At 38.6% G+C, this 12,100-nt stretch overlaps 1 protein-coding gene across 3 annotated transcripts in view; it reads right to left on the reverse strand.

Annotated features, from left to right (window-relative positions):
• LOC124114452 (ankyrin repeat domain-containing protein 26-like) overlaps nt 1–12,100 on the reverse strand; it is a 792,436-nt gene that overhangs the window by 35,610 nt on the left and 744,726 nt on the right. For all 3 annotated transcript variants that reach the window (XM_046475021.2, XM_046475020.2, XM_046475019.2), the window contains one exon: nt 2,056–2,125. In XM_046475021.2, the coding sequence (XP_046330977.2) occupies nt 2,056–2,125 (70 nt within the window). The remainder of the gene's footprint in view (nt 1–2,055; nt 2,126–12,100) is intronic.

The following is a 12,100-nucleotide window of genomic DNA, read 5'->3' on the forward strand; positions in this document are numbered from 1 at the left end:
GCTTATACTTACGTGAGTATGATCATCATTATTCTAAGCAGCTATAAATATAGACTTAATATGTCTGTTTTAAGAAAACTTACAGAACAATCTTAGATTATTGTGACTAATACCAAGTGCTAGATAGTTATAACTATAACAATAGGTGTTGACTCTAGCACAAAACAGGAAAGAAGTGAGACTTCCCACACGTTTATGCATGTCATAGCTTGGGTTGCTATAGTGCTATATTGGGAACAACTAATTTGTGTTAGACAGTGAAGAGGACGTCTGTTAAAAATCAGAAAATTTAGTTGGTGTGACTAAAGCCAAAATACAGGATTTATGACAAGGATGTAATAGAGGTAGAGGAATCGCAAGAATGATAAGTTTTATGCTTCTATAGCTATCTATAACAAAGTTATAAGCATTTCCAGTTGTAACATCTCTTTGGGAATACACATGCCACATGCAGTAAAACTTAAAAACAATATGTCCTGTGCCTGTGTGTAGCTTAATGACAAAGTTTTAATGACATCTGTTTTGGTTTGAGAAAACATGTCAAGTGCTAACCAATTTAAGGGCAGATCCTATGCAATGTTTCATGCATCTGCACAATGTAATTTGATTTCTCACTGAACTAACAACATCACTAAATCTGGTTTTTTATTACGATGCAATAAACTTACTTACGAGTACCTTCCACCCTTAAACAACCCGCACATTCATTTTGTTTACAAAGGAGACCGCCTTCGTGGTCTAGTGGTAGAGCGTCCGCCCGGAGAACGGAAGGTCATACCAACAGACGTTAAAATATGGTACTTGTTGTTACCCTGTCTGGCGCTCGACATTAAGGGGCTAAAACAAGGACTGGTCTGCTCGGAGTCAGTATACTGTGTCTGAGTGGGGTATTCAGGTTAAACTGCGGTATGGTGTCTCAGTGGGCTAGCACTATAAATCGGCATCAGACCAGACTAGTACAAGCCGCCACACACACATGCATGTACGTTGCTATATAAGTGCAATAATCTTGGACACAACGTTAAACCCTATTTCACCTCACCTTATTTACAAAAGGTGCTTCACTGATTCAAAAATATAATTCAATGAGTTCATTTACTACACTCTCATAACTGTTTTTCAGATTTGTTTGTACACAACAATCATCACACAACAATCAACATACAATGACAAGAGCACACAGCAGACCAGGGGGGATTGTGTTCATGATGCTGACATACTGAGTCTAAACAAAATTAGGGCACAATTTGAACCCATGATCATAGTTTTCTGTCATACAGGCACTTGAGTACCAAACTAGTGTGTTCCAATACTTGAAAAAACATAGCTCAAACATTGCAAGGGAAGTCAACAGTGAAATTTGATCCCAGAACTCAGCAGAAAAATTTCACTTTCTCCAAGATGAGTGGATTCAATAATGCTAGAAGCAGTGAACATTATCCACCCAAAAATCTGATCAAGAAGCATTGGATTACAGGAAGACAACATTGTAGAATATTGGGTTCTGTCACCTACATGAAGTGACATGTGATGAGATACTTGTACAAGGTGAAACTTGTTTTTATTAGTTTCCACTGAATAACCATGACCTTGCTAATGTACCAAATGTTATATTCGGGGTAACACTTTCTTAAGAAAGTACAGATTCTCATACTTCTTTTGGGTTGAGTCCCGTCCGGGATTCGAACCCACACTTGCCAGAGTGAGGCACTGGCATTGTGTATTCATGACCTTGCTAAGGTCATATTGGAACTTTTTTCATTCACAAAAGAATAAGAGAATTCTGCTTTATATTTTTTATTTACACTTTACTAAACCAAACAAGCATGTGTCGCAAAGATTTACTTCAGACATCATACAATTGTTAATTTCCCATATCTACAGACAGATTGAGATCTTGAGCGTGAAAAGCATCCAGTCTGATTTAATCTGACAAATTTAGCACTGCAAAATAAAGCGTGGGCTAACTTTACTCAAATAGAAACAAAAGGAAATGGGCTGGTGCTCAAGGATAGGTCTTTACCCATTACGTTACAGAACATCTACCATACTGACCTTCAGTCTCTTCTTGGCATTCTTAAGGCTGATTTTCAGTGTCATATTCTCCTGCTGAAACTCTGTTAATCTGAAACCAACAGTTTTTACATGATTGTGTGTCACTAGGTATTTCTATTTGCCCTCACATTAAGCATAGCTCTGAAACATGGGCCTAGCATAGGAGTCTTATAACAGTCATACAACCAATAGGCAGTTTAAAACACATTGTACATGAAAGAACATAGAAAATTCTGCTAAGCTAAAGAGTAACAAAAAAGGTGTTATCATTACAAGAAATGGAAACAGCACTTGCCCCACCTTATCCTGAATGTCCCACAACTGCCCTACTGAAACATTTTTTTAGGTCAATACCTGCAAGCCTTGGAGTTTTCCCACTTTTATCAACTCGTGTTGATATATTTGATATCAAACGACACTCCGGTGAGATTTTATTTATCATTCAACATCATTTATCCTGTTACACTGTCAAAAACTTGGTCAAAGTAAAAACTTGACGGACTTTGAAGGAATAGAAACCGATCATATTTCTCGTCAATCTTTTATCAAAGTTTGATGACACTGATTTAATTTAGCCAATCAGAATGCAAGGAACATTTACCCCTTTTCAACCAGAAGTGCATCAAGTCAAGTCAGAATGAGCCAACTATTTTGGACTGATGAGATGTTAGAAGAATTAATTGATTTGGTTCAACAACGAGCAGCCATTCTCGGGGACAAATATGCCTTTGTCTACCTCGACTCCGAAAAATTCTGACGGCCCGTCAAAAACTTTGATGAGTGTGAATACCCAACTTGGACTAAGAAAACTTGGTTTTTGATAGTGAAACGGGGGCTTTAAGTGTAAATAATTAAATTTTCGTTGTGTTCATTGAAATTCCTGTATTCTGATCAGCTGAATTGGTCATGTGTTATTGCATTCATTTCCCAATGAATGTAAAAACTTAAGCCACGCACACCAAGGCGCACTACTTTTATTACTTCAGAATGTCGGGGAATCCCAATACTACAGTCGAGGGAATTCCCTTTCTGCTCACGTGTATCGTCATGCACAGGACATTTAGCGACTTTCATGCATTTTCATTGTCCAAACAAACCTTTTTTAAACCGAAGGCCGAGAATGAATGAAACAGCAAACGTGCGCATGTTTTTTTTCTGCTCGCCTCGATTCAACTTTCATGTCTTCGGGTTTCATTTCTAACTAGCATTTTTCCAGCTGTGTTTTACCTTAATTAGGGTAGTAATGTTTGAATCTGGCGGTTACTGACCATGTAATTTGAAACAGCCGCCTTCTCCCGGACATAATTCTTCCGGTTCGTTGCAGTCTGACTGTTGCAGTTCTTTTCCCCTCTTGTCTTAATTGACAAGGTGCAATGAACATTGTTTTGATCCTGCTCTCCGTTGATTGGCTACTGACTGTGTAGGCGTGTCAAGTTATGTGCTTAAATTAAACGATCACCTGATTCATGTCACGCCACATTATGTATTCCTACACCTGGAATGTTTATCCATCTCGTCATTTTTGTCTGTTTTGATATATACAACTGTTTTTGGTTAAACTATTGTAGATAAAACATGTTTTATGTTGTCAAATTTAATTATAAGCATTGACTGTATTTTTTTTGGTTCATTGAGGTATGAATCGAAAAACCGATGTGGAAACTGTATGAATCCGCGTAGCGGATTCTTACAAAAGTTTGCACATTGGTTTTTCGATTCATACCTCAATGAACCGAAAAAAAATACACAGTCAATCCTTAAAAGTACTGCTAACAACTTCAGTAGCAGAGCCATTAGTGATGTCATTTGATTGTGACGTCATGGTAACCAATGATGTCACAATGGTCTGCAAAGCATTGTGATGCAATTTCATTGCAGTGATATCTACAATGTAGATATCGCTTGACCTCACCAAAGCAATATTTCCTGTGGGAGCCAGTTTTGGATGATAATATCATTTATACTTATCCAGACTCATACTTATGGCCAGAGGTCCGGAAAATTTAAAATCTCAATCGGACATTTGCATTTAGGCCACGCCCCCTTCAAATAGCGTATTTTAGTACGACTTTTCACACACATTACAAGTTTATGTATTCATAATATGATGAATTATGAATTGTTTCAATTTCAATTGTTTAATTCACCGGACAATTAATAACAAATAATATCATTTTAGATTTACATGGAAAACATGGGTTTGTTTCTGTTATAATAAAGATCTGTTAACGTAGTGAATGGTCTAATTAATATTCATGAGTTATATTCATGAGTCTGCTCAAGTGTACGCGTTGTAACATTTGGATCGAGACTATTATCCCATATTTGGTTATCACGTGACCTCACGGGAAAAGGTTTTTTTAAACTATAGATTTTTTTAAAAACAAGACAGATAATTTAATCACCAATTCTAAATATCGTTGATAGCAATAGTTATTTGAATACTTTTTTCATCTGTACTTAATTATTGACCATAAAAAAATTGGATATCGATCGTCCGAGAAAGCAAAATGGCGGTCAATCAAGATTCAATATACGACTAGCTACTGAAAATCTGCAAATCCTCATTGTATGTCAACCAAGTGAAAGTCGTTAGCCACGACTTACAAAATGATCGTCCAGACTTTGAGGGTTTGGCAGATCCGCTCGACTGATCTGCATCGGTCGACTGGCTGTCGTCACGCTTTCGCTTCTTGTCTGAGGTTACGTATCGTAGCATTGTGAGGATAATGAGGTACATCGATGATGCAAGGTATTAATGTACAGTTGTAAACACCTTTCACTCAAATTAACAAGATGTTCTCAGTAATTAATCCTCGATTAATCAGTGTCAACTCAGTTTATTGCCTATTACAGTGATTGACCGATTGGACTATCATGTAGGTACGATGTATTTACAGCAATCAAAACAAACAAAGCTTGTCAGTGTAGTTAATCTTCATTGTGTTGCAACTGCAGACAGAAACTGCTCAGTCCTAACTGTTGATCATGTCCGGTCAAAATTTTAGAATGTCCGGACAATACTTTTTAAAATGTCCGGTAAGCAATATTTTAAAACGGACATTTGAGATTCCCAATTGGACATGTCCGGCGCATATGACGGTTTCCGGACCCCTGCTTATGGCTAATTTCATCTCATTTCCGAAATGGTAGCGGAAACTTCCTGTATTGTGTTCCCAGAGAACAGAGACAACATCTCACCCAAATTCAACTCTGTCCCGTGCAGGCGCACCGGAACCAAGTGCCTAAGCTGTTGACTCGTCACTCTCTCCATTTACGAGGGGTGTTCATTAAAGATTTCCCCTAAACCACTTAGGGTTATTATATTTGGTTGAAATTTCACATGTGTAATGATACATGTATCTAAGGGTTATGTCTGAATTTGCAGCACCAAACTATTAATCTTACCACTTTTACAGGTGTTATGATCGAGTAGGGTGTGACAATGGAGCCAGTAGAATACCGAGCAGTAATTAGGTTTTTATATTTGAAAGGTCGCACACCAAAAGAAACTTTCGATGAAATGAAAGCAACTTATGGGGAAGATGCCCCATCATATGACGTTGTTAAACACTGGCATCGCCCGTTCAAGTGTGGTCAGACATCTGTGGAAACAGCTGCCATTCCTGGTCGCCCCCATTCAGCCATTGATGAGGACACTATCCATCAAGTGGAGACTTGGCAGACCGACGTATAACTGTTCGCCAGTTAGCACAAGATGTCAAGATCAGTGTAGGGTCTGTGGAAAAAATCATCCATGACAATTTGAACATGCATAAGGTGTCTGCACGATGGATTCCCAGGTTGCTCACACCTTTCCAAAAGCAGGAACGAGTCAATTGCTCAAAGGATCTTTTGGACATGTGCCAAAAAAAAACAGGCAAACTTTTTTGACAGACTTATCATACAGGATGAAACATGGGTCCATCACTATTATCCTGAGACTAAAGTTCAGTCGATGCAATGGAAGCATGTGGAGTCACCAGCCCCAAAGAAGGCACGTGTCCAACCCTCTGCAGGCAAGGTCATGCTCACGGTGTTTTTGGACCAGCACGGAGTAGTGATGATGGATTTCTTGGCAAAGGGTACCACAATTACAGGAGCTTATTCTGTTTCACTGCTGCGGAAACTGCGGGACGCTATCAAGCTTAAGAGGCGTGGCATGCTGACCAAGGGTGTCCGTCTCCTGCAAGACAATGCTCCAGTACACAACTCTCATGTTGCCCAGACAGAAGCGCGGTCCTGTGGCTATGAAATCCTTCCACATCCTCCTTACTCTCCTGACCTTGCACCATCTGACTTCCACCTCTTTCCAACCATGAAGTCATTTTTGAAGGGAAAACGTTTCACAGATGATGAAACCCTGATTTCTGAAGTCAAGTCCTGGTAGTCTGTTGGCTAGGGGTGAAAAACAAGATTTTCGTTCCCACATTTTCCTGTATACCTTAAACCTTTTCTATTGCATAAAGGAGGTATCTGTACACAATTTTCATTGGGTAGTAAGCTTGCAAGTGTGTGCAGGAATTTTCAGGGGGTCAAAATTGCATAAATTGAAGGAAAAATGCATAATTTGACAAAATTGGCTGTAACATTTTTATTAAGTCATTAAACTATCCAAATTATGTCTTTGATTTCAGGTAATATGTTCGGTTATCTGAATTTGGTGCACATTTTGTTTCATTTAACTGTTATTCCAATTCTCAGTGGAAACATTGGTAAAAATCATGTTTTTTTACTTCATTTTAAAATCTTGTGAGTAGGTAAAACATTAATTCCTTTGAACTGTGAAAATAAAACCACTATAACTGGGTATTAAAATCTGCCTTAACCATTGTACTATCCTATACCAAAAACAAAATGAAAATATATTACATAGGGGTTGAGATATTGTATACAATGTTACCCCACCCCCCAAAAACCAATTTTGACAAAAATTGCTTATTGAGATATGGTGGTAGATGATGTTGCTGTAGTGGATGAGTGGGATAATTGCAACAATGCTTAAAAACACCAAAATTGTAAACACAAAGAAAAAAGATCTTTCAAGTTTTTCTGTGAGCATTTATGGTGGCCATCTTGAATTTCAAGATGGCCGCCATTTTTACCTGTTTTCAAAATCAAGATCTTATATAGTTTTTCAACATGGTCATGTAATATATCATATGAAAGCCTTTTACATTGTCTTTTCAATGATGTACATTATTCACTGACTCCTGTGGTAAATTGACACCCAACAATGAAAAAAGGAAATATTGAAATCTAATTTCTCTCACGACCCATACCCAAATTTAGATTTAAGTTAAAATGGACATATTTTCACTCAAAATTGTAGATCTACTGCACTTTAGTTCTTCAACATGGTCATGTAATATGTCAAATGAAAGCGTTTTTACATTGTCTTTTCAATGATGTACCTTATTCACTTTCTTCTGTGGTAATCTTATCCCCCAATAATACAACAAATGATATATCGAGAGCTAATTTCTCTAGCAACACCAACCAACCTCCAAAGTCGTATTTTAAACAAATGGACATCGTTTCACTCAAAATTGTAGATATACTGCACTTTTGTCTGAGCATTTCACTAGTTTATAATTTGAGTGAAGAAACAAACATGAGAATACATGTACTTGTAGTATTATGAAGTATTAAAAATTACATCCCAGAGTCAAGGGCTGTGAAATAATGTCACCTCTAGTCACCGTCAGAGTCCATCTCTTCTGGAAAGGTAGGTAAGTTGTTTCTGTTTAGGCATGACATAGCACAACTGCATCCAAGGGAACATCCCATGTTGTTCTTGGCGCAACTACACCTGAATGAGGAGCATCTGCATGTTGTGCATTTACAGGTGAGCAATTCTAGACACAGTGCTGGCATTCATTCCTGGGTCATTGGGATGGGTTCTATGACATCGTCTGTAGACGTCCACCTATACCCTTCTGGTGGTAGAATGTCAGCCTTTCCTTTGTGTGCAGAACACCACGTAACACAAATGTGCTGACATCTGAGTAGAGGTTGTGTGGTGGGAGTTCCTCTAGGTCTCAAACTCTGTGGAACATGTCAGCTGTAAGTGTATTAATGCCAGTTGCAGTCAATGCTGGATTGTACACTTTGATGACAAGTGAGTCTGTCTCTTTCATGTTGAAGGCACCAGTTTCTTCTTTTGGCTGCAACAAATACGGTTGTGCGATAAATATGTTCCAGGTCCACAACCTGTGACCGCATGGAATGATGGTAGAGCTGCTACAACATCTGAGAGAATGAGAGATTGATGTACATCATCAACTGATATGCACCCATTCATATCTGAGAAGAAAACCAATGTTTATGATGTTTCAACTGTACTAACACATCAGTGTCTCGGCTGTGAATGACACTGTGGTCGTATCCATTGCAGGAGGCATCCATGACATTGATCACCATTCGTGTCTCTGCCTCTTTATGTGTTGACAGTAGATTTGGCATTGCTTCAGATTGATCTATGGAAGATACTGCTGTATCTGGGCTGCTTAATCCACCTGCCTTGATGATGATTTGATGATTATGATGGAGATGCTGTGCCTGTGTGTGCAATTCTGTGGTCAAAAATTGTATCAAATTTTGCTTGTTCATTTCAATAAAACTGGACAATGAAGTCAGCAAAAGGATGTCTCATTTACCTATTATTCTTTGAATTTTCTTTGATCGATCACCTCTTTTTGTCCGAGTTGCAGATTTTACTGACTTTGCAACATATTGGTCAGATACATCATCGACTTAAGTACAAGTTTCACTGAAGTTCTTCAGCACATTCCAATTGAAATCATCAGCCAAATGTCCAAAGGTCCTAGATTTGCTTGGTTTGCCTATAGCCTGTACAAGAGCCATGCCAGAAACAACAATGCTTGTTGTGTCATCAGTTGATGGTAGCATGAGAATCTGCAAGCAAATGTGATAATGCAGCTTTGTTGTACAAAGTAGACCATCTGTTGTTGCCAGGGAAGGTAGGGTCTGGGACAGCTCATGTGTTAGAAGATGTGGTACGTTTACTTTTCTTCCACTGTGGGTGGCACTCAGCAACCTTCTTAAAAGTTTTCTTCCTTGCTTAAAGGTATTGGTTTGAGTTGACTTCTTTGATACCTGCATGGTGTACAGTGCGGAACATGTACTGTTGGACGTATTTTCTGATATTTTGTCATGAATACTCTCAGCATTATCCGCCAATCGATTGTCAATGAACTCTGACAAAAGCTTGTCACCTCGATTCATACCATGATGATGTAATATCTTCTTCAGATCAATCTGCAGCAATACCAAATCTACTATAAACACATGAAGAGGCAGATACACGAATGATGATGCATGTCATGGATGCCTCCTGCAATGTATACGACCACAGTGTCATTCACAACCGAGACACTGATGTGTTAGTACCGTTGATACATCATAAACATCGGTTTTCTGCTCAAATATAGATGGGTGCAGGTACTGCAAAGGACCCTCTATTCATACAAGTTGATGATGTACATCAATCTCTCACTCCAGATGTTGGTGCCTTCAACATGAAAGAGACAGACTCACTTGTCATCAAAGTGTACAATCAAGCATTGACTGCAACTAGCATTAATACACTTACAGCTGACATGTTCCACAGAGTTTGAGACCTAGAGGAACTCCCACCACACAACCTCTACTCAGATGTCAGCACATTTGCGTTACGTGGTGTTCTGCACACAAAGGAAAGGCTGACATTCTACCACCAGAAGGGTATAGGTGGACTTCTACAGACGATGTCATAGAACCCATCCCAATGACCCAGGAATGAATGCCAGCACTGTGTCTAGAATTGCTCACCTGTAAATGCACAACAGGCAGATGCTCCTCATCCAGGTGTAGTTGCGCCAAGAACAACATGGGATGTTCCCTTGGATGCAGTTGTGCTATGTCATGCCTAAACAGAAACAACTTACCTACCTTTCCAGAAGAGATGGACTCTGACGGTGACTAGAGGTGACATTATTTCACAGCCCTTGACTCTGGGATGTAATTTTTAATACTTCATAATACTACAAGTATTCTCATGTTTGTTTTTTCACTCAAATTATAAACTAGTGAAATGCTCAGACAAAAGTGCAGTATATCTACAATTTTGAGTGAAACGATGTCCATTTGTTTAAAATACGACTTTGGAGGTTGGTTGGTGTTGCTAGAGAAATTAGCTCTCGATATATCATTTGTTGTATTATTGGGGGATAAGATTACCACAGAAGAAAGTGAATAAGGTACATCATTGAAAAGACAATGTAAAAACGCTTTCATTTGACATATTACATGACCATGTTGAAGAACTATATAATATCTTGATTTTGAAAACAGGTAAAAATGGGTTGAATTTCAAGATGGCCACCATAAATGCTCACAGAAAAACTTGAAAGATCTTTTTTCTTTATGTGTTTACAATTTTGGTGTTTTTAAGCATTGTTGCAATTATCCCACTCATCCACTACAGCAACATCATCTACCACCATATCTCAAAAAGCAATTTTTGTCAAAATTGGTTTTTGGGGGGTGGGGTAACATTGTATACAATATCTCAACCCCTATGTAATATATTTTCATTTTGTTTTTGGTATAGGATAGTACAATGGTTAAGGCAGATTTTAATACCCAGTTATAGTGGTTTTATTATCAAAATTCAATGGAATTAGTGTTTTACCTACTCACAAGATTTTAAAATGAAGTAAAAAAACATGATTTTTACCAATGTTTCCACCGAGAATTAGAATAACAGTTAAATGAAACAAAATGTGCGCCAAATTCAGATAACCGAACATATTACCTGTAATCAAAGACATAATTTGGATAGTTTAATGACTTAAAGAAAATGTTACAGCCAATTTTGTCAAATTATGCATTTTTCCTTCAATTTATGCAATTTTGACCCCCTGAAAATTCCTGTACACACTTGCAAGCTTAGTACCCAATGAAAAGTGTGTACAGATACCTCCTTTATGCAATAGAAAAGGTTTAAGGTATACAGGAAAATGTGGGAACGAAATCTAAACTAAGCCTCTTTTCTGCTGGTGGCCAACTGACTATGGTTTGAGACGCAAAATGAGGGCTTTTACAAGCGAGGTCTCCATAGTTGCATAAAACGATGGGAGAAGTGTGTAACTCTTGGTGGTTCCTATGTGGAGAAAGACTAATACCTATGCCAAGTTTCTTTCGACTAGGTCCATCGGAAGTGGGTCAGGGGAAATCTTTAATGAACACCCCTCGTATGTACCTCGTAAGTTTTTTACCAAACAATTTCGGTGCAACAGATAAAAGACTCCTGTAAGTGTTCAAATGGTTTAATTTGCCATACTGACTTCAGAAAATGTGTGATTTCATAAAAAACATGAACATGCCAAAATGTCAATTTACAAATCAATAGCGTGTGTGTCCACCTCTGGTTGCAATGCAAGCAACACATCTTCGTCTCATGGAATGGACCAGGCGTCGCACAAAGTCTTGTGGGATATCTGTCCATATCTGCTGGAGCATGTTTCGAAGTTCCTGGAGTGTCTGTGGAACACGTGGTTGACGTCGAAGGGGCCGATCCATCTATTTGCTCAATTGGTGAGAGATCAGGGGAGCGAACCGGCCAGGGGATGACATTCACCTTGTATTGTTGAAGAAAATCCTGAACAGGGTGTTGTCATGTTGAAAATTAATGCCTGGGCCATGACGACGCAAAAACGGTAGAACAACAGGGCTGATGATCTCGTTGTGGTAGGGCTGTCCATTGAGATTTCCCTCTACCACTATCAAGCGGGTCACCTAATCTTAGTTCATACCCTAACTGAGAGTGGTTTCCCCTTGTATTCGCCAGGCTAGACCTTGCCCAATATGTTACAGTTTTCATAAAGCGCTGTTATATTTTCTGGATCGCATTTGCAACACTGCTTTAGTTTACATTTTCGCATTTTATAAAATTATATCAATCTACATTGTGTGATGAAGTGCAAAACCATAAGCGTTTCTCATCAGGTTTTACATCTGAAATGTTGTGGGACGAGCGGTT

Source organism: Haliotis rufescens, unplaced genomic scaffold (genome assembly GCF_023055435.1).
Source record: "Haliotis rufescens isolate VD_foot unplaced genomic scaffold, xgHalRufe1.0.p SCAF_22, whole genome shotgun sequence".
Lineage (NCBI taxonomy): Eukaryota > Metazoa > Mollusca > Gastropoda > Lepetellida > Haliotidae > Haliotis > Haliotis rufescens.